Consider the following 23186-nt stretch of genomic DNA (forward strand, 5'->3'; position numbering starts at 1 on the left):
CAATCCACCCCCCAATTTCCACTGCACAAAGTTAATTAATTGAAACATTGGAGACAATGAGCAGCACTTTAATAAACTGTCCTGGTCTCCTCATCCATGGTTCACATGAGAAGCCTTTACCACCATGTCACCGCCACAGTCTTGAACCCCGGACGCACTGCTACACGGATGTTGCACATCTGGGATGCTCTAACCCTTTTTCCAGGGACAATGTATTGCGGGGCAATTTGAAACCGCCTTGGTTTGTTTCGGCTCCATTGGAAAATCATATTTTACAAGTAATTTTGAAGCATAAAATGATTATGCATTCGTTATTCGCTGGCGGAACCTGTAAGCTCTCATCTGTGACCTCGATAAATAACAGCCATTTTATACATCTTTCGGCACTGTCCTGGGATCGCAGATGCTGCACTAAATAACCAGCCAGAGTGGCTTTATCCTCACACAAACGGCTAACATATGTTTTCTGCAAAAGTAAGCTTTTAAGGCCTATTTACCACATTGCGTCCTACCACTAAGTTTGATTATACTTACCTGTGCCCCTGTATTTATGAATGTGTTTTATTATGGATTCTATTACACAGATATCCAAAAGGGCCCCCTCCCCTTTTACAGTGCGATAAGTGTGTTCCTTAATACCGTATTGCACTTGCATCTTTACTACAGAGACATGAAGGAGCACAGTTTCAGTGGAGAGTGCAGGATGAAAACCAGATTGTGCAATAGTCAAGATAGAGTAGAGATTAAAATGAGCAGAGATTTGAAAGTAGGCAACTCTTCCTAGGAGTTTGGAGAGAAAGAAAGGAAGAGAAATAGGTTGGAAATTAGTGGAAGAGAAAGGATTGAGGCAAGGTTTTGGGGCAGCAGTGGGGTAAGCGCAGAAAGGGAATAAGGCAGTATGAGCATCAGTAAGTAGGGAAAAGGAATGGAATGAGCCAGCTATGGGGTGTTGTTGAGTAGCAAGGGGGAGATAGGGGTTGGGGAAGAAGTGTGTGAAATAAAATAACTTAAAGTGGAGACGTTTAACATAAAGAAATCAGCAATGTCAGTTTCAGAAAGCATGGGTGGGATGGAAGGGTCAGAAGGCAGAGGAAAAACTAAAATGCATTGATCAATTGGAATAGGCAGTCGGGGTGATATGAAAGAGACGAGGTGAGAGAGAAGTATTGTATTTTAGCATTAAGAAGAGAACTATCATTTGAGGATTGAACAAGTGTACATGATAATTATGAGAGAGGTTTTTCCAACGGGGATCAGCTCTACGCAGGGAGGAACAGAGAGTACAAAGGGCAGAGTAGAGTAAAGCAAGCCTGAGTGGGTTTGCAAGAACGAGGCGCGAGAAATAGCGCGATGGATGAAGAGAATCCAAGGTCGACTATCCAAAGTGTAAGCAGTTCAGGGGAGAGAGTGGGGAAGAGTCCAATAAGAGGAATAATAGAGGAAGATGAACATGCAAATGCAAGTGGGGAGCACAGGTGTAGGTTGTGGCAGACTAAAGAAGTAGGAGGGAAAGGAGTGTCGATGTGTGGGAGCTGAAATGAGAAAGATTGAAGGAAATGGTCAGATGAATAGATATGAGGAGGGCTAACCAAAGAATTAGATGGGATAGCGTTAAGATATGATCACAAGTGGACGGGGAAATGTGGGGAGGTAGAGAAGAAAGAGTGAAAGTGTGAAGAAGATGTAGAAGGGGGAAGATGCACAGATAGAGGACGAGATTAAAATCACACATTAACAAGAAGGCAGGTAAGTCAGAGAGAAGGAGAGCAGATAGTTCAGATCATCACAGAAGCTTTGAGTGAGACCGCAGGGGGGTGGTAATTAGTTAAAAAGAGAAAAGAGCTAGGTTTAGAGAAAGCAGAGAAATAACATGTGCAGAAAGAGAAAAGGGGAAGTTTGGGTATGGGATAGGAAGGATACCAGGACGAGTGGCAAAGGATTCCAGTACCTCTTCCCCGTCTATGAGGGTGAGGAGTGTGGGAGAATCGAGTAGAAGATGATACGGAAGTGGGAGTAACAATTTTATTCTGACTTAAGCCACAGCTTTTGCACCAGCATGAAAATACATGCTTGCACAAATGCTAGAGTATTTGCATGGCAGAGAGGAAGGGCGAGGTGGAATCATAGCTTAGATTCTGCCCCTATTGTCTGCCATGCAAATGTATGAAAATGAGCCTCAACATCAATTGAATGGATACAAGTTTTATGCAGCACTTTTACACATTTAATTAATGGTATGCCCCAACAAGAATGAGCCCTGATTTGCTATTGAAGAGGTAGTCAGGGCGGCTTCAGGAGCTTTCTAGAATGTGGTTGAGTTTTCCTACTCTGTGATGAAGCATGCTGCAACATGCTGGGCTGATTTTAGATGTAGGGGCAAGGTGGCATCTGGGACTTCTTCCAAAGGGAGGTCACCACCATCCAGATGGGAGTCAAGTGCAAGGACGAATGATAGGCGCAAGCTGGTACCTTGGTGCTTGGGGCTTCTTGGCAATGTGTGTTTTAAATTGGAAGTTATAATAGACAGTAAAGGCAAATAGATTTTGGAATAAGTGAGAGTTGAGGTGTGAATCCTTTGAGCTTCAAATCGGTCAGCCAATTCTGAACATTGGCATGCTTAGTGTCATAACAGAATAAATGTGGTATTTGTCAGGTTGCGCTTCAGGTAGGTGCTTGACATCCAAGTTTGGATGTCATTGATACAATTGGTCTTTAGCTAAATCTGTGTGTCATTTGAATGTTGGTTTATCTTAATCTCATCGTAGGTAATAGTTCCCACAAAGGTTCCATATAGTAGTTGAAAAGGACATTGGGGTGGACGGATCCTTGTGGAACTCTGCGGGTTACTGAATGGTGCATGGATCGGTTGGGTTCCGTCAGGATGAGCTGGCTTCTGTTAGAAAGGCACGAGTGAGCAATGCAGGACTTCTCCATCAGAGACCATGTACATAGTGAGGATGTGAAGGAGAGCTTCACAGTCAAAATGAATCATTTGCTATCAATAAATGCTCTGGCAGCTCCTAGATACACGATTCAGACTTTATCGCACTAATTACTTGGCTATTCCCTGCAAATGCAACTCTTTATTCATTAAGCATCGCAACTCAAATACTATTTATTTTGGCTTTGTTGGTGCCATTTAAGTATACCAAAAATCAAACATTATTTTATTCATTTTCCTTAAGTAAAGCAAGCTGGACTTCTGAATCTTGCTGGTAAAGTTTCTGGAATTTTCTAGGATTCTTGTATTGACACTGGCACTGATCTCTCCATGCAGTGTTTATTAAAACTAGTGGCTACTTTCCTAGCCGAAAGGCACACCTTGTACATAAAGGAGTACTTATATCACTCGCATCATTATCCTCATGCTATTATGTACCAACATAACCAGTTTGTGGATGGGAGTAAATGGAACTGTCACCGGGGACAATACATAAGTAGACACACATAGATTAAGGCACAAGAAAATTGCACAATTGTAAGTGCAGGTAGGCGGTATGGCCAGCTATGCTCGGGATGTGACAATGGTGGGTGAAGTGCTAGAGTGGAGGCAGAGGAGGTTAAGGACAGAGGCAGGTTAGACGTGAGGGGAAAAAGGTTAGCTAGCAGGCAGATGAGAGGTAGGTTAAGAGGGTAACACAGAGGCGAGGAAGTAGGCTATTAGTTTGGTTATGAACAAATCTGTGGGACTGTTTCTCGGATGTCTGGGGGATGAAAATTCAATGCATGAAGAGAGAAGGAGCGGAAGTGAGAGGAAGCACAGGGTGGGCGAGGAGCCACCAGTGTAGTCGAGAGGCAGAGCAGAGATTACAAGAAGGCAGGTAGAGTTGGAGAGAAGAGGATCGATACAGTGGTGCCTTACCGTGCATATATTGGTGAACCAGGAGAAGACATTTTAATCTAGCCCCGTTTTGCATCATCTGCCATCCAGCTTGGGGACGGCATGAGGAAGTCTGAGAAGTAAACTAATTTACTGCAAACCAGAGAGTGTAAGCAAGTTCAAAATTATTTTTGAGGCGGGGGAAATTATTCTTTCATTTGCACCAAAAAAAGGTATGCACAATGCACAAAGGGGATGTGAATTTGTGCATCATAGATGTGCACCTCCAGCCCCTACCCTGGTTTGTGCAACTGTGCAAAGCAGGGGGCATAAGGGAGCTTTTAAGGTACATTTCAAAGTGCATCCTGAGTCAGAAATGCCCTCCCCTGCACCTGTTTGGAAAAGTCCCTGGGTAATAGCTAATGCAAGAGACGGTAATTTCTGTCCATATTACATTTAGATGGACATCAGCGGAGTGGGACAGCAGTGGAATGAGCCACTTCAGGCATCCAGTATGTGCCTTCGCTATGCCCTCATATTTACGTTTCATATATTACAAATGTATGTGCATGAGGATGTACACACTATTACATTAAAAAAACTACCTTGTATAAGGACTTCCATCTGCTTTGCGGATGGACTTTTTTGCTAAGTCTATGCTTGGTGTGGCAGTGTGCATGGGCTAACTTTTATGCACTACTGTGTGTTCAAGTGCATTTACTAGGTATATGGGGCCATTAATAAGTACTGTTTGTGAATTCATTTACAGGTGCATGTTTACGTGGTGATGTCACGATCTTAGAAAGTGCTATAAATTCACCACCAATGCATACATAATATTAAAGAAACAAAGGCATGGATAGGCGAAATCGGTGCTGCTAATTTCCTATTTTGTATTTATTAAGTGCTTCAAATCTATCAGTTTATGTTACGTTTTAACCAAACAGTGTGTTTGTCCATAAGTCTCTGAGGAATACCCAACAAAAATCCCTCTTTCACACCTTTGTGTGGTCACCTTCAGTGCTACACTTTGGTATTCAAAATATCTTGATGAAATGGAGTGCTTTCACTAAAACCCACTTCAAGAGGAAGCACTGAATACCTACTAATTCATTTCTAATGCTTACACATCTGTGCAACTTGCGGTATTCCATTAAGAATAGACATGGTAAAAAGACTTAAATCCACCAGGGTGGGTGGAAGACTCAAGTCTGTTTATTAGATCTAGTCTTAATGTAAAAGTGTACATTGGTTTGCACATGATTGTAATGAAAGGGGCCCCTAGGGGTCCCTAACGTCTATGGAAACAAGGCGAGTCACCACAAACAATAGATACGCCAGACACGAGGTTGTATTCCCAAAGCTAGGGTTTATTGCAAAGCAAAAGTCTCAGTTCGCCAACTCAGTCTCACGCCACGCAACGTGTATCTCTAGACTTTGAGGGACGCAAGAGAGTGAATTACGTACATCAGTTATATATATACAAAATGCATATCAAACAATCAGCTATGGCATGTTTAACACCCACCCTTTATTGGGTTTCTTTGAACTTGGTGTGATGATGGACATCTCCGACAACTATGACACATTCAAACATCTATTCTAGTAACAATTTGCAATTTGTGAGTGCGGAGGCATCTTTCAGTTGTTGAATAGAACACAGCGCTTCTGTTCTTGGAAGCTACATACGGGGGGGAAGAGTTGCATTCCAAACCTTGCTATCTATTAGGTGCTATTCGTGTCCTGGGAGCCGACACGCTCTAGCGGGCTCAGGAAAGGGGGGCCGTAAGAAAAGCATAATTCAAGCCTTTAGCTGTATTATTCTAACATATTCTACAATATAACAAGACTGGCTGGCAGCTGCGAAATGATTAAATGCCCTGCAGCTCTGCTTCAAGGCTACATTCGGGAGGGAGCCGGGCATTCTTCCAGGCGCTGCCTACGTTTGTGTTTCAACAAACTCTTGTTATCCTCACGGCCCTGCAGCCTTGTCCTTTTTACGTGCAGACAACAATGTTTTACAGTCGAGCAGTGTAAGCGGAAAATATACTGCGAAACAATAGGAACAGAAAGCAATGAGCAATGGTTAGAAAACAAAATGGCGATTCTTGTTACATCAAAATGGCCGTTCATTGGCAAACTCGGATACCTATATTCTGTCATATCGTGCATGAGACGGTTAGCCCACGGCCACCAAAATACATTTGCGGTCACAAAGTAGAGGTATCCATTTTTCTAGACTGACAGTAAGAATACCGATATATATATATATATATATATATATATATATATATATATATATATATATATATATATATATATATATATATATATATACTGGGTAAATGGACCATATTAAAGTATTTTATGTGAATTTACAGCACATGTTGACATTATGATAGCAAAACATCAGCATGTGCTGTAAATTCACCAACAATACCCAAATATGGCCTACAGATTTTAGCAAGTAGAGTACATCAAAAGCATTCCTGGACTTGCAGCAGGGCCAGCATACTTGATTGCAGGCGGTGACGGGAGTTAATTCTTCTTTTTCAAAAAACGATTGTTTTGTCATTCTGCAAAGCATTAGATCCATGACGGGTGTTTATGCCTAATGACATTTCGATTTTAAAAAATGTGCAGATTTTCCCACTTTTTTACTGTAAAATGTGGGAAATTATAATTATCCCCTGCACCCTTCCTTCCACCTACCCCCTTAGATCGTTTCTCTCCCAGACTGGAATCTCTGCACTGGCTCCCAGTGGCTGTGAGGATTAAATTCAAAACCCTCTGCATTGTACACATGGCCTTCTGGGGTCTGGGGCCGAAATACCTTCAACTCTCTCTTCTTAAATACCTTCCTTCTCGAGCTCTTCGCTCATCTGCCTCCAACTCCCTCAGGGTCAGTCACTTCTCCAAGCAATGAGTTGGTGGCAGATCACTCTCTCCGGCAGGAGCCTCTCTCTGGAACAGCCTTCCTGCCTCCCTGAAACTCGAGGAGAACCACCTCCGGTTCCGGAAACACCTCAAAACCTTCCTCTTTGCTTCTGCTTTCTCTCCTCCCCTCCCTTGCTGAACTCCTGACTGAAATTGCACTGGTTACCTGGCCACCCTTCTGATCTCTGGCCCAGGCCCTGTCAACTGCCCACCTGCACTGCCTCCCTGGCAACCCCTGCACTTGGGGACTGTTTTTATGTACTCTTTTATTCCGCACTTCCTTGCACTTGCCTGTTGCTGTTTTTTTTTAATGTGTTTTTATTTATTTATCTTATTTATTCCACTTCCCATGTACTGCACTTTCCCCTCTCCCTTTTCCCCCTTGCGCTCTTCCTTTTTCCCTCCTTCCCATACCCTTGCGCGATCTGAATGACACCTAGCCTAGTAAGATCGTTGTCTGTTCTTCCTTTGTTCCCCCCCTTGCCTCGTCGCGCCTTGAAACACTTGTGTATAGGCGCGTTATAAATGCCACATCATATCATATCATACCTTAGTCAATCTTACCATCTATACTTTTGCTGTATAAAAGTGGTAAAAATGCAGCAAAAATAATTTGCCAAAACTGTCAGTTGGCAAAAGCCAGTAATAGAAACGGAACACCTTGTCATTCCAAAGCTGGCCTTGGAATACTGCAAGGCTAGTGGCTTTGTGTGGATACCTAGTTTGTTTGCTAGTGACGACCCTGGGGAGACATTTCTTTGAGTTGCTATTGTCATTGTGCAAGTTGTTTTTGATCCCTAAGCTCTCTGGATAAAAGGAAGCAAATTGTGTTCAATGTCTCTATTGTGGCACTTTCATCGATGATCATGGGCAAAGGGTTTGCTCCTTATATGAGTTTACCATACTCGGGTTCCAAGGATCTAACTAGAGGAGTGCAAAGGACCCAGCCAGACAGGATTTACCATCTGTGAAAGCCACAGAAGTAATTGATTCAATCGCCCACTGCAGATTGTTTATAGTGTGAATGCTGGTATGTACTATTTGTGCAGCATCATGCCATATATTGTGAGCACAGATTTAAGATGGGTTTACAGTAGGAATGCTACCAATATTGCGGGTGTGGCATCATTAGAAAGGTTTTATGGTGGGAATGTGGGCATGTACTGTGGATGGAGATGAAGCACCAAGAACGTTTTAGTGTGAATTACATCTAGCATTCTACCATTGTGAGTGTTGACATATGTTCAAAACTGCAAGTCACTGTACATGGGAATCTCAGAGTATCAGTAAGTACTTCATTGGTTACCCATCAAACGCAGATTCGGCTTTATGGTTTTATGTCTGTTTTTTAAATGTTTACACGGTTTAGCAATTTATAGTTGGAGAGGGGCTGCATCTGTAAAATATTCAGTCTATTTGTAAAACCAGGGGCAATCACTTATGTTCTGTAGCTGCCACCATATATGGAATGCACGTCCAGTTAATATATATATAAAATATATAACTACTATGCTTTCCACAATACTATTAAGATGTGGCCATTCTCTTAAATACCTAGATCTTCAGTTAAGTAAGGTATGTGCCTAGCTGTATGTGTTTTTCATGTGTTGATGCAGTTAAGTATGACCATGGCACATTACAAATACAATCAGAAATTGAGTGATTAAGAATGTTTTAGAGTTGCAATGATGACCCCAGTATCATGAAAGTGTTGTAGATTGGGAATGCTGTATATAAAGTACTAGAAATCAGGGTGGGAGATCCGTAGACACCTATCTGGTTTGGAAACTATTTTATTTTGTCTCCAAAACTATTTTGCACAGATAATACAGTTAAATGTTTACATGACTTTCGATAAGCACGAAAGTGTACAGACAGATATTTGTTTAAACACAGGAAATACAGGTAAGTATCGACCTCTCTATTAATGAGGTACAATTTCCGAAGTGATGCAGGCAAGTGAGAACAAAGGATTTTACAAGGTGCTGCCCTGGACTATAATAGGCCCGGGGATGCTGAACAGGACGGTGTACACAATACTATCTACAAACACATAAACAATGGGGTTGTGTCACGGATCATCGACACTGGAGTGTTTCGGCCATGTGGGGCTGGGTAAGAGCCCGGAGTTGTAGTGACCTTCATCAGGATGAAAGTTGATTGTGAGACTGTCCATATGGGTAATTTGTGGGGGAAGGGATAGCTGTAAGGATCTCAGGGGAGTCATTATCATTTTAAACATTATTTATTCAATAATGACTGATTGGTGCCTAAACACACGGAGTTGTGTATTTATAAGGACAGCTTACCGTCTGCTGTGGTTGCAGTGGGGACGCTGTGCTTAAAGTCCTAGGGAAATGCCGGACTATGAAGAAACAATGCCCAGGGGTTACATGGGCTGACTCAGAGATCATTCGGGTCCTGCAGGCGGGAAGATTAGGCCTGGAACGTCTAGCAGCTGTGAAAAAGAAGGTTGACAAGCTGTCATTTTCACCCTAGACCTAGACGGTACTAGTGATGCACGGACTCAAGCAAATCCACTGTCGGATTGTGCGAGTCTCGGCGCATGCAGGTACGGAAAAAAAGCAACATTGGTCTTGGTGCCACACAATAAGACTGTTGTGCAAAGAACGTGCTTGTGCAGCCCAGGTGGTCTAAATGCAGGGTGATCACGAACAAGTCTAGGCAGTGTGCAGTATTGGGGAGGTGAGTGCAAGATGCAGACTTACTGGAGGTAGTGCACGCTACTCGAGTGACAGAGACTTGCTTTGTTGTTAAAAGATCAGTGGGAAGCGGGCTTCATGTAGTCGCCAATAGATATATACGGTGCTGGAGGCAGTGCCCGCTATTGGTGTGAGAGAGACTTGCTCATTTCAGTCAGGTGTTTACAGGGTGCGGCCTCAATGTGGCCAGTGGATCAAAGTGCGGTGTAATTTTGAAGTAAGGCAGTGGCGGACATATATAATACCAGAGAGTGGAGTACTGCCTGGTGAGAGCCTGTGAGGTACCTGCCAGAGTGAGCCATTCCTAATTGTGCGGATCGCGATCCAAATCTTCAAAAAAGCCAGAAAAATAAAAATGAAAAATGAAACTCACCGGAGCGCAATGGATGCGGCTGTCCTCCTAGATACAATGGTTGCTAGTGAGGGCATGACGATGCAACTATAAAACCACTCCCATAGACCCAGAGCCAACCAATCGGGTGGAGGGTGTGTGAGTGAGTCAGGAGGTCTCTCTCACACCAATAGCGGGCACTGCCTCCAGCACCGTATATATCCATTGGCGACTACGTGAAGCCTGCTTCCCGCTGATCTTTTAACAACGAAGCAAGTCTCTGTCACTCGAGTAGCGTGCACTACCTCCAGTAAGTCTGCGTCTTGCACTCACCTCCCCAATACTGCACACTGCCTAGACTCGTTCGTGATCACACTGCAGTTAGACCACCTGGGCTGCACAAGCACGTTCTTTGCACAACAGTCTTACTGTGTGGCACCAAGACCACTGTTGCTTTTTCCGTACCTGCATGCACCGAGACTTGCACAATCCGACAGTGGATTTGCTTGAGTCCGTGCATCCCTAGTACCGTCTAGGTCTAGGGTGAAAATGACGGTTTGTCAACCTTCTTTTTCACAGCTCCTAGATGTTCCAGGACTAATCTTCCCGCCTATAGGACCCAAATTATCTCTGAGTCAGCCCATGTAACCCCTGGGCATGGTTTCTTCATAGTCCGGCATTTCCCTAGGACTTTAAGCACAGCGTCCCCACTGCAACCACAGCAGGCGGTAAGCTGTCCTTATAAATACACGACACTGTGTGTTTAGGCACCAATCAGTCATTATTGAATAATGTTTAAAATGATAATGACTCCCCTGAGATCCTTACAGCTATCCCTTCACCCACAGATTACCCACACGGACAGTCTCACGATCAACTTTCATCCTGATGAAGGCCACTACAACTCCGGGCTCTTACCCAGCCCCACATGGCCGAAACACTCCAGTGTCGATGATCCGTGACACAACCCCATTGTTTATGTGTTTGTAGATAGTGTTGTGTACACCGTCCTGTTCAGCATCCCCGGACCTATTATAGTACTGGGCAGCACCTTGTAAAATCCTTTGTTCTCACTTGCCTGTATTTTGTACTTGTGCATCACTTCGGAAATTGTACCTCATTAATAGAGAGGCCGATATTTACCTGTATTTCCTGTGTTTAAACAAATATCTGTCCGTACATTTTCGTGCTTATCGAAAGTCATGTAAACTTTTAACTGTATTATCTGTTCCAAATTGTTCTGGAGACAAAATAAAATAGTTTCCAAACCAGATAGCTGTCTACGGATCTCCCACCCTGATTTCTAGTACTTTATATACAGGAACCTTCCCGGGCAGATCAGGGCTCCGCCAGGCACCCTTTATATATCTTTTGATTGGGAATGCTGACATATATTATGGGGGCAGGCATCACGTAAGTATTCTACAGTGGGAATGGTGGCCTGTAATGTAGGTGCACTGTCATGAACGTGATTTACAGTGGGAATGCTGCCATATAAAGTGGGTACCCCATTAATTACATCATTCATTAAATACATGTTTTATTCACAAATTCTCTCCTGCATGATTTAACAGTCCTCACTTTATAGTTTATGTTTATATTTGTTTATGTTTATTCATTTATATTGCGCGCCAGACCCGAAGGTATGAGGGCGCAGGAGCAGCAAGGTTATTCTCAGCTTGGTTACAGTGCTGTACAGTAATTTACAGTGTGTGCATAGGTTGATACAGTTGCAATGGATGCAGTAATATACAGTTTACAGTTTACAGGTATACATGGTTACATGATTAGTAAAGGCGAGGTCAGTTATTGGTCATTATTCTTTAACCACTGAATGTAGCTATGCCTAAAGTGGGGATAGGTTTGAGGTGTCCTAAGGGAGGGAGGTAAATAGTTCCAGAGTTGGGCTGCTTTCACTTGGAAACTGTTGCCGCCCATTTTTGTTCGATTGAATCTGGGAACTGTAAGCAAGTTAGCATTGGTGGATCTGGTGGGCCTGTTAGTGGTGTATCTTTTTATTATGTCGGCTAAGTAGCGGGGGGCTGCATTATTGAGGCATTTCTGTGTTAAGGAGGCTACTTTGAGCAGGATTTTGTCAGTGGTGGTAAGCCAATTGTGAGTTCTCCTTATGTTAGGGATGTGTCCCCTCTTGGGGATGCTGAGTGCTGCTCTGAGAGCATTGTTTTGTAGGGTCAGGATTTTATTGGTTACCTGTTTGTTGGCTCCTACGTAGAGGGTGTTACAATAGTCCAGTTTTGATAATACAAGGGCTCTGGCTAAGGTAATGCAGTTCTGAGTGGATAGGAAAGGTTTGGCTGCTCTTATGAGCTTACATGTGTAGGCTCTGGAGGTGGCCACGGAACTAACCTGTTTATGGAAGGAGAGTGCAGAGTCTAAGTAGATTCCTAGGGTTTTCACTTCTTTAGATACCTTGATGGGATTGCCATCTATAATAATCTATAATAGTCAATCATCTATCCCTCTTTCACTCTTTCTCCACTCTTTCTGCTTTTCCCATGATATACCCCATCTGCCTAAGCACGAGTGTGTGTGTGTGCTTGAACTCTTCAATTATTTTCACCAGACAATCGCCTAAACTATTGGCTTTGTCAATGCGTTTTCTTGTTTATGGTTTAAAAGTCTTAAATGTTCTTCCTTTTCCTCTCTAAAACTTAATTTTCAATGTCCCTTTGATTCTCAATTTACCACCTATCTCCTGTCCCTTATAGTCCCCGAGAATGTATATTCTATTACTTGTTAAGTGTGTCAATTATTTGTTTTTACAGTTATTTGTTCACATGTTCATGTTTTTCATTAGAGATGTCCCTTTTCATAATTTTTGAAAACACAATTCTCGGTATTATGTGCTGCATGAGGTTTTGTAAAGTGATGCATAGAATGTTGAGTGTTCTTCAATGTTCAATGTTATTTCAGTTGCACACTTGAAAGACAAAATAAACGTTAAAGGGCGATGGCATAGCAAAGGTTGTGCACACATGATCAGATACTTAACTGGAAAACGTTGTAACTTGAAGTTGGACACTGGAAGAATAGAGGGTCTAGACCAGGGTTGTAGAACTCCAGAGCCAGACACATGTTGGATTTTCAGGATAACCCTCATTAATATTCATTAGATGAATTAGCATACAATGATTGTAACTGTATGCACATTTTTTCTCATGTAAATAGTATTAACTAGGGATATGCTGAAAACCCATCAGGATTCTGGTCCTCGAGGCCTGGAATTGGACAACCATGGTCTAGACATACAGTTACACATGATATGATATAAGTTATTTATAACGTGCCTGTACACATGTGCTTCTATCTAGTAAACATGGTCAGAAATAACAACAAAAGGAAAAGTATAGAAATCAAAAATATCAAAATACAACAGGAACGACTAAAACGCCATCAAAAATGTAATTATGCAGCATTTTGCAGAGGGCAAAAAAAAATCCGGCTAAACAAATAACCTGAATTACTAATCTGTTACTCTCCGATATGAAATTAATTTCAAATAAAGAATTCAGATGTAAAATACAAGGAAATGTTTGAAAAGGCGTAGTTCACAACAGTGATGTGACTTGCTGCCCCGTAACTGCATACTTGTGTTGCATGATGGTTGCACAAACAGGGGCAGACACCAAGTCCAAAGAGATGGAGGACTTCCAGGGAAGAGTAGAAAAGGTGAGGCTAGCATGGAGCACTAGTGTCAAGAAAAGAGGTGGATTGTGATGGAGTGGGGTAAAGAGACCCCTGCACTCAAAGGTTACATTTTGATTAAAATGTCTCACTTTCCATTAAATTCATCACCATGAACCACAAAATGTTGATGTGAGCATTTCTGAATTTCGTTATTTTGCATAGCCAGGAGGGAATAGGCTAGTAGCTCTGGCCCCTGTTGTAGTGTAAACCTAATCTGACCCCATGAGATGCGTTGGATTTTAAAGTAAGCCACATGCGGGCTCTGCATTATCATGAAGCTGACTTGCTAAAACAGGGTGCAATCTCTCACCAAAACTCGCCGGGGACTTATCTCAGACAAATGCATTCTGGGCGTTGCTCTCTACAATGCCAATTTCCTTCATGGAAGGCCAGCTGGACCTGTGTTCGACAATACAACCCATCAACTGTCTAAGCAGCAGGCTGTTGGATATTTAGGATTGTAGTCACAAGTGTAAGCAGAAGACCTGTCCAATAATCAATATGAGAACTCACAAGTCTGTGCAGTGCCAGGCCACATGTTCCACGGACACAGTGATTCCTCTGCAGCCATGCTGTAGTACCTGGGCCTCATACTTCACTGCCCTCTGCTCCAATGAGCAGCCCCTGGGAGACACTGCTCTTAGCTTGGTCGTTATAATTGATCAGTGGGCCTTTGCACATGTGTGCTTCAGGTGATCAGTCATAGGGGTGATTTCTTGTTTGCATTCAAAGATGTTTAATACGATCTTCAAAACAAAGAAAAATAGGTTTTGCCACGTATGGTGCCCCCTCAGTGGGAAGCAGGTTTGCTGGTGATGGGCACATCTCCATTTAAAGCAGGTCATGTAATATGGGGGGGATTTCTAATGTGCCACAAACGTGAAGAACAACTAAATGTTTTTCCTTAGCTAGAATGACAGAGTAGTATTTTAAAAAACCCAAACCTGGAAACTAATCTTATAAACATCAGTTTGTTTAATAACCAATTGCATTCAGGTTAGCCGCCAATGTGGGAAGCAGAATGAACTAAAGTACTCAATAACATCCTGTCTTTTGGTATAAAACTTGCGTGCAAACTTTTTACATGTTATCACGGTATCTGGATTGCAGGTTGCCTCTATTCGATCCCCGCAGGACACTAATATAGGCTTTATCAAGTGCAATTTTATCAGAGCCACCTTAATGGCTCTCTCTGGTTGCAGAAAAATGAGAAAAGCCTGTGTGCCTCAGACGTGTGATTTGTAACAGTGGGCACCGTCGCCCAATGTGTCATGTGTGCTGCTCAGTATTCGATCTGACATAGAAACTAAACGTTCTGCTCCAAATTCTTTTTTCATCCCTGTTATTTAAGTTCTTTTCGTCGGAGCAGGACACGGAGGATGAGAAAGAGCGGGAAAACGAGCCAGACAAACCGACAGAGGAACCGAAACCCCAAGAGCAAAAGACTGAGGCTCTGCCTGTGGACACGGTGCCCGACATGCCTGACCCTGTGCCAGACCCTGTGCCAGAGCCCATCATTCCTGCCCAGGCCGCACTGTAGGTGTCCTGCGTGGGAGGCGACAACTGCTGTGGTGGGAGCTCACAGTTTCATATGTAATCTATCTAGCCTCTGGACTGCATTACTTCCGCCGGAACATTCTGTGTACAATAAAAAACAAGAAATCTCTGGTATATTTTTTCGACGAGAAATAATTTTCGTAGCGTCTTTATTTCTCAAATCATTGTCTAGAAATAAAGGCAAAAGGCAAATAGCATAGCTGCAGTTTATACAAGCGCAAGCACACACATGAGAGGCAGCACCAAACATACACCCCAACTCAACGTCACCAGCAACAGCACGAACCAGGCGTACAAACACTGTCAGGCCAACAACACACAGCTCCAATGCGAGTACAGGTCTAAACGCGTTGCTCTTTCTTTTAAACAATAAACTCCGGTTTGGGTGGGCATTACCTGTCAGGTAATGGCAAAGGTCACACGTGAGGGCCTTGAAATTAGCTCCAGACCGTTACATGGCTGGTGATGCCTGACCACCGAGGGCTTTATTGCTAGGAACCCTCGGGCTTGCTTTCCGGGGCGGTAATAGTTTTATTTTTTTAAGTAGGCAGTTACCATCTCAGCAGGAATTTTGGACTACACTTCCATCATTTCTAGTTAGTATGGTCAATGGCGAGAGTTCATGGAGCCATAGGCAAAAACATCTGGAGAGCCACTTGTTGCCTACCCCTGAACAGAACTTGAAATAATTCTGCATTGATTTTCTAAAGCCTGGATTTAGGGGATACAGTGTTTGGTTTGCATCTGATCAAATACAATGTTGAAGATCACAGAAAGCTCACTTATTGAGCTCCTTGGATGAGTCAAACCGTTCCACACATTAGTTGGCCACAGTTCACAGATGAATTACATTTGGCAATATAGGCCGCTACACTCATGCGTGTGTGCCTCATTGCTTAGACTTGGAAATCATATCATTATGAAAGCTGGTAAAGTGCCTAATCAAAGGGTTGTAAAACACCAGAATGTGTTCTGTTGGTTTCTACATGTGTTGGAAAAATGTCCTAAATGCGTGTCAGTAGTCTGTACAAGAAATGGAAGCTCACCTATTTAGACAATGCTAGCACACGGTAAAAACAACACAGCTGAATTGAATGTGAATAAAGGTAAAATGTATCCCATAGGCTAAATAAGGAATTGGTGTGGGGTGGCAGTATGTAATGCAGAACCGCAAACAACTAAAAACACATTAGGCCATTTCAAAACCTGCTGATTGTCCTATAAGACCAGCCAAAGACAAAGCTCACCAAAGATACAGGTTGGAAATTCCTTCTCAAACTGTGCACAAGGGTGATGACACCACTTACTAGGTGTTTCCAAGAACTTTCTCTGGAAGAAGAGAGATAGTATGTATTGCAGTCTCTAGAAGAAGAGAGATAGTATGCATTGCAGTTTCTGGAAGGATAGAGATAATATGCATTGTAGTCTCTGGAAGGCAAACGATAGTATGCACTGCAGTCTCTGGAAGGGGTGCAATAACGTGCACTGCAGTCTTTAGAGGCAGAGAGATAGTATGCATTGCAGTTTCTGGTAGGGGAGAGATAGTATGCATTGCAGACTCTGGAAGGAGAGAGATAGTGTGCATTGCAGTTTCTGGAAGGATAGAGATAATATGCATTGTAGTCTCTGGAAGGCAAAAGATGGTATGCACTGCAGTCTCTGGAAGGGGTGCAATAACGTGCACTGCAGTCTTTAGAGGCAGAGAGATAGTATGCATTGCAGTTTCTGGTAGGGGAGAGATAGTATGCATTGCAGACTCTGGAAGGAGAGAGATAGTGTGCATTGCAGTTTCTGGAAGGATAGAGATAATATGCATTGTAGTCTTTGGAAGGCAAACGATAGTATGCACTGCAGTCTCTGGAAGGGGTGCAATAACATGCACTCAAGTCTTTAGAGGCAGAGAGGTAGTATGCATTGCCGTTTCTGGTAGGGGAGAGATAGTATGCATAGCAGACTCTGGAAGGAGAGAGATAGTGTGCATTGCAGTCTCTGGAAAGAAAGTGATAGTATGCATTGTAGTGCCTGGAAATTAAGTGATAGTATGCAGTTCAGTCTCTACGCATTGCAGTGTCTGAAAAGAGCGATATAGCATGTATTGCAGTTTCTGCAAGGGGAGAGATAATATGAATTGCAGTGTCTGGGAGATAGTATGGATTCCAGTCTCGGGAAGGAGACAGATAGCATGCATTGCAGTCTCTTAAAGGCGAGAGATAGCATACATTGCCCTTCTCAAACTGTGCGCAAGGGTGATGACACTACTTACTAGGTGTTTCCAAGAACTTTCTCTGGAAGGAGAGAGATTGTATGCATTGTAGTCTCTGGAAGGAGATAGTATGCATTGCAGTTTCTGAAATGATAGAGATAATATGCATTGTAGTCTCTGGACGTCAAAAGATATTATGCAGTGCAGTCTCTGGAAGGGGAGAGATAGTATGCACTGCAGTCTCTAGAGGCAGAGAGATAGTATGCATTGCAGTTTCTGGAAGGGGAGAGATAGTAGGCATTGCAGACTCTAGAAGAAGAGAGATAGTATGCATTGCAGTTTCTGGAAGGATAGAGATAATATGCATTGTAGTCTCTGGAAGGCAAACGATAGTATGCACTGCAGTCTCTGGAAGGGGTGCAATAACGTTCACTGCAGTCTTTAGAGGCAGAGAGATAGTATGCATTGCAGTTTCTGGTAGGGAAGAGATAGTATGCATAGCAGACTCTGGAAGGAGAGAGATAGTGTGCATTGCAGTCTCTGGAAAGAAAGTGATAGTATGCATTGTAGTGCCTGGAAAGAAAGTGATAGTATGCAGTTTAGTCTCTACGCATTGCAGTGTCTGAAAAGAGCGATATAGCATGTATTGCAGTCTCTGCAAGGGGAGAGATAATATGAATTGCAGTGTCTGGGAGATAGTATGCATTCCAGTCTCGGGAAGGAGACAGATAGCATGCATTGCAGTCTCTTAAAGGCGAGAGATAGCATACATTGCCCTTCTCAAACTGTGCGCAAGGGTGATGACACTACTTACTAGGTGTTTCCAAGAACTTTCTCTGGAAGGAGAGAGATTGTATTCATTGTAGTCTCTGGAAGGAGATAGTATGCATTGCAGTTTCTGAAATGATAGAGATAATATGCATTGTAGTCTCTGGACGTCAAAAGATAGTATGCATTGCAGTCTCTGGAAGGGGAGAGATAGTATGCACTGCAGTCTCTAGAGGCAGAGAGATAGTATGCATTGCAGTTTCTGGAAGGGGAGAGATAGTAGGCATTGCAGACTCTGGAAGGAGAGAGATAGTGTGCATTGCAGTCCCTCGAAGGAGAGTGGTAGTATGCATTGCAGTGTCTGGAAAGCTAGAGATAGTATGCGGTGTAGTCTCCATACATTGCAGTGTCTGGAAGGAGAGAGATAGTATGTATTGCAGTCTCTGGAAGGAGATAGTATGCATTGCAGTCTTGGGAAGGAGAGATGTAGGGGAGTGACAGTATGCTTTGCACTTTCTAGAAAGATAGAGATAGTATGCATTGCAGTCTCTGGAAGGAGACAGATAGCATGCATTGCAGTCTCTGAAAGGAGAGAGATAGCATGCATTGCAGTCTCTGGAAGGAGAGAGATAGAATGCAATGCAGGGAATTCTGAAGTAACTTGGTTCTGTCCAGAAGGCACAGCACAATTCTAGAATTCAGAGGGGGCATCTAGAGACACAGGTAAGATGTCCATTAGCTCTTTGCCCAATTTAGAATAATCATATTGCATTCATATTTTTGCAGGTAACACACACTGACATACCACAACACATACAAGTACTTTTATTCATTAAAACCTGGAAACTTCAGTACTTGTTCAAGAACAAGCCCAGTACAGTCGCTGGAAGGTCAGCGATAGAATGCATTGCAGTTTCTGCTGGGAAGTGATAGTATGCATTGCAGTCTCTGGCAGGGGGGTATAGTATGCATTGCAGTTTCTGGAAGGAAAGTGATAGTGTGCGTTACAGTCTCTATGCATTTCTGTTTCTGTAAAGAGAGAGATAGTATGCATTATAGTCTCTGGAAAGGGAGAGATAGTATATATTGCAGTCTCTGGAAGTGGGGAATGGGAGAGATAGTATTCATTGCAGTTTCTGGAAGGGGGATAATATAGTATGCATTGCAGTCTGCGGAATGGGAGAAATAGCATGTATTGCTGTCTCTGGAAGGAGACAGATAGCATGCATTGCTGTTTCTGGAAGGAGACAGATAGCATGTATTGCAGTCTCTGGAAGGAGAGCGATAGCATGCATTCCAGTCCCTGGAAGGGGAGATATAGTATGCATTGTAGTTTCTAGAAGGATAGAGATAGTATGCATGGCAGTCTCTATGCATTGCAGTCTCTGTGCATTGCTGTCTCTGAAAAGAGAGAGAGAGAGATAGTATGCATTAAAGTCTCTGCAAAGAGAGAGATAGTGTGCATTGTAGTTCCCAGAAGGAGAGAGATGATATGCATTGCAGTCTCTGGAAGGGGAGAAGGGGAGATATAGTATGTATTGCAGTTTCTGGAAGGGGAGATATAGTATTCATTGCAATTTCTGGAAGGATAGAGATAGTATGCATTGCATTCTCTGAAAGGGGAGAGATAGTATGCATTGCATTCTCTGAAAGGAAAGAGATAATATGCATTTCAGTCTCTGAAAGAGGAGAGATAGTATGCATTGCAGTCTCTGGAAGGTGAGCGATGGAGTGTATTGCAGTTTCTGGAAGGGAAGTGATAGTATCCATTGCAATTTCTGAAAGGATAGAGATAGTATGCTTTGCAGCCTCCATGCATTGTAGTCCCTGCATAGAGAGATATAGTATGCATTGCAGTCTCTGGAAGGGGAGAGAGTGTATGCATTGCAGTTTCTGGAAGAGGAGAGATAGTATGCATTGCAGTCTCTGGAAGGTGAGCGATGGTGTGTATTGCAGTTTCTGGAAGGGAAGTGATAGTATCCATTGCATGTTCTGAAAGGATATAGATAGTATGCTTTGCAGCTTCCATTCATTGTACTCTCTGCATAGAGAGATATAGTATGCATTGCAGTCTCTGGAAGGGGAGAGAGTGTATGCATTGCAGTTTCTGGAAGAGGAGAGATAGTATGCATTGCAGTCTCTGGAAGGTGAGCGATGGTGTGTATTGCAGTTTCTGGAAGGGAAGTGATAGTATCCATTGCAATTTCTGAAAGGATAGAGATAGTATGCTTTGCAGCCTCCATGCATTGTAGTCCCTGCATAGAGAGATATAGTATGCATTGCAGTCTCTGGAAGGGGAGAGAGTGTATGCATTGCAGTTTCTGGAAGAGGAGAGATAGTATGCATTGCAGTCTCTGGAAGGTGAGCGATGGTGTGTATTGCAGTTTCTGGAAGGGAAGTGATAGTATCCATTGCATGTTCTGAAAGGATATAGATAGTATGCTTTGCAGCTTCCATTCATTGTACTCTCTGCATAGAGAGATATAGTATGCATTGCAGTCTCTGGAAGGGGAGAGAGTATATGTATTACAGTTTCTGGAAGGGAAGTAGTATGCATTGCAGTTTCTAGAAGGATAGAGATAGTATGCATTGCAGTCTCTGGAAAGGGAGAGATAATATGCATTGCAGTCAATGGAAGGGGAGAAATAGTATGCATTGCAGTCTCTGGAATGGGAGCGATAGTATGCATTGAAGGGAATTCTGAAGTACCTTGGTCCTGTCCAGAAGGCACGGCACAATTCTAGAATTCAGAGGATGCATTTAGAGACACAGGTAAGATGTCCATTAGCTCATTGCTTGTTTAAAATAATCACATTGCATTCATATGTTTGCAAAGAACACACACTGCCATACCACAACACATATGAGTATTCTTATTTATTCAAACCTGGAAACTTCATCACTTGCTCAAGTACACACCCAACGCAGTTTGCCATTCATATTTCACATTGTATTGCGTGGACTTTCAACACTTGATAAGATTATTGCCTTGAGCAAGACGGTTCTATGTCGTCTCAGTGTCAGTAGTTTTTTTTGATGGATTCTTTACTGAAAAAATCCATTGAAATCTCCCCCCAACCTGCCCATTTCCCTATGTTATCAACCCCATCGACCCATTACCTGACCCCCATGGATATTTTTATGAGTTTTTTCAATGGAATTCTTTTAGTAAAATATTCATCGAAAAAACGATTGTCGACAACAGGACATTGTACCGAGCAAGACATGCGATTTGGATAACAGTAAATGAAGATTTATGAACAACTTGTTGATAAGGGTATTCTCATGAATGTGAACCCAATAAGTATGTCCAAGTGACATGGTACAATAAACATAACAATAGCATGCTTTCTGGATTCTGTGCAAACGCGTTCTAATCCAATCATTCCGAATGAACCCATCTTAAATTAAGTAAAATGTTAATTTATGTAACCAGATATATTTTGAATTACATCCTATATGAATCAGTCCTCAAAGGAATACACAAGTGCATTTAACTTCTTGTTTTACAGTTAAAAAGTACAGCTCCTTTATGAAATGTCCATGTAGGAGCAGCAGTTTTGTAAAAACATTTTAATGATCAGAAAGCTAAATTATCACTCCTCTCGCATTGTAATTTAATATCTTATTGATCCTCACTTTAGAGTAATTAGACCCACAGTAGTTTCCTTCGCAGGCCTCTCCAGCAGCCACCCTCGAATACACAAAGCCTCGACAGACCTCAGACAGACCGCTGGCCTTCTTACTTGCAGACCCGCCACATTTTAGGCTTTGTTGATATTGTTTGTATATTGTTTTTCGTCCATTACTCCTAATGAAAGAGTCACTGGCCGCATTACGACCCAGGCGGTAGAGGGTTAACGGCGCCGGTAGAGCTGCCGGAGCCTTTAACCCTCTACGGCCTCATTACGAGCTCTGCTCACGGGTCCCGCTAAGGACATCTGGTAAAACCAGGCGTCTTTAGCGGGACCCACTAGCAGACCAGGATGCTAACAACACACCCGTCAATAATGGGCCCATTGTTAGCATCCTCCCCATGGGGGCTCAATGAGAATGGGGATATACCAGGTCCGGGTCCAGGGAAAGGGAATTACCGGGCCCTCCAAGGTCGGAATGGCCCGGTAATTCCCCATTCCAGTAACCCGGACCCAGTACTCGGTACGGGGGTAGCCATGCCGCTAAAACCGGCATGGCTACCTCCATACTCGTAATGAGGCCCAATGTCTTAATTGACAAGAATGGGTGCTATAGGATTGCATAGTGTACTATAACCCTCATTCCCAGGACTACAAGTTTGCATTTCATTACCTCTTGTGGTGTGTTTTCCGAACTTGCCAGCCTGCCATTCTGGGGTAGCAGGCTATAAGGAACACAGTAACTCACAGGAAGGGGTGTCAATAAAGGAGGTAGAAGGGAAAGACACAGATCTCCAAAATACGATTGACAGATGACAAGAACCCAAGAGAGAGATGTGGTGTGGGGGAAGAGGGCAACCTGGAAACTAGAGAATTAAGTGGAAAACCAATGCTGGGTATTACAACAGAGCCAATCCCAGTCGATCCTGATAACTGGGACCTGTGCGAAACATAGAGGCCTTGTGAGGGAGCAATGAACCAAGAGGAAAGGTTGTGTGACCAAGAATGAAGAAGATGAAACAGTCAAGTGTCCCACCAAGGCAGCAGTGGCTAAAATAGGTCTGGATGAAAGCCAAGAGGTGGAAGGAGAGCTCAGACCATGAGTAACCCAAGAGTTGTGAATACGCAGAGCAAAGAGGATGACAGAGTCTAACCCAGTACCAGGAGCGATTGAAAGCAGAGAGGGGGGATCAGATCCCAGATTGTGTGTTACCCATGTGAGAACTGTTGGTGAAAGCACACAACATACCAGGATAGTGTCTGAGGGATGGATTCTGTTATAGGCTAGGGTCAAAGACTTGGCAGAGGGCTTCTGAAGACTAGAGGGCACAATTTCCATGAGCTGGAACATAAACAAAATGCATAAGGCTTTTACACGTTTTGTTTACCTCATTGCTCATTTTCATACATTTTTATCGAGGAGGGGCGAATTGTAACCTGCGATTCTGAGGCCTCCCTTTCTTTACTCTATACAAATACTCCAGCATTTGCACCAGCATGCATT

At 43.0% G+C, this 23186-nt stretch overlaps 1 protein-coding gene across 4 annotated transcripts in view; it reads left to right on the forward strand.

The window, feature by feature from the left end:
- LOC138481676 (uncharacterized) overlaps positions 1 to 15205 on the forward strand; it is a 371678-nt gene extending 356473 nt beyond the window's left edge. For 2 of the 4 annotated variants that reach the window (XM_069613825.1, XM_069613824.1), the window contains exon 5: positions 14871 to 15181. In XM_069613825.1, the coding sequence (XP_069469926.1) occupies positions 14871 to 15059 (189 nt within the window). In that variant the 3' untranslated portion in view covers positions 15060 to 15181. Of the gene's footprint in view, positions 1 to 14870 lie in introns of all 4 variants that reach the window. The other 2 variants (XM_069613827.1, XM_069613826.1) reach the window with 2 other exon arrangements.
- Positions 15206 to 23186: the final 7981 nt, after the last annotated feature.

The sequence above is a fragment of the Ambystoma mexicanum genome, chromosome 5p (genome assembly GCF_040938575.1).
Source record: "Ambystoma mexicanum isolate Mex_15411 chromosome 5p, UKY_AmexF1_1, whole genome shotgun sequence".
NCBI lineage: Eukaryota > Metazoa > Chordata > Amphibia > Caudata > Ambystomatidae > Ambystoma > Ambystoma mexicanum.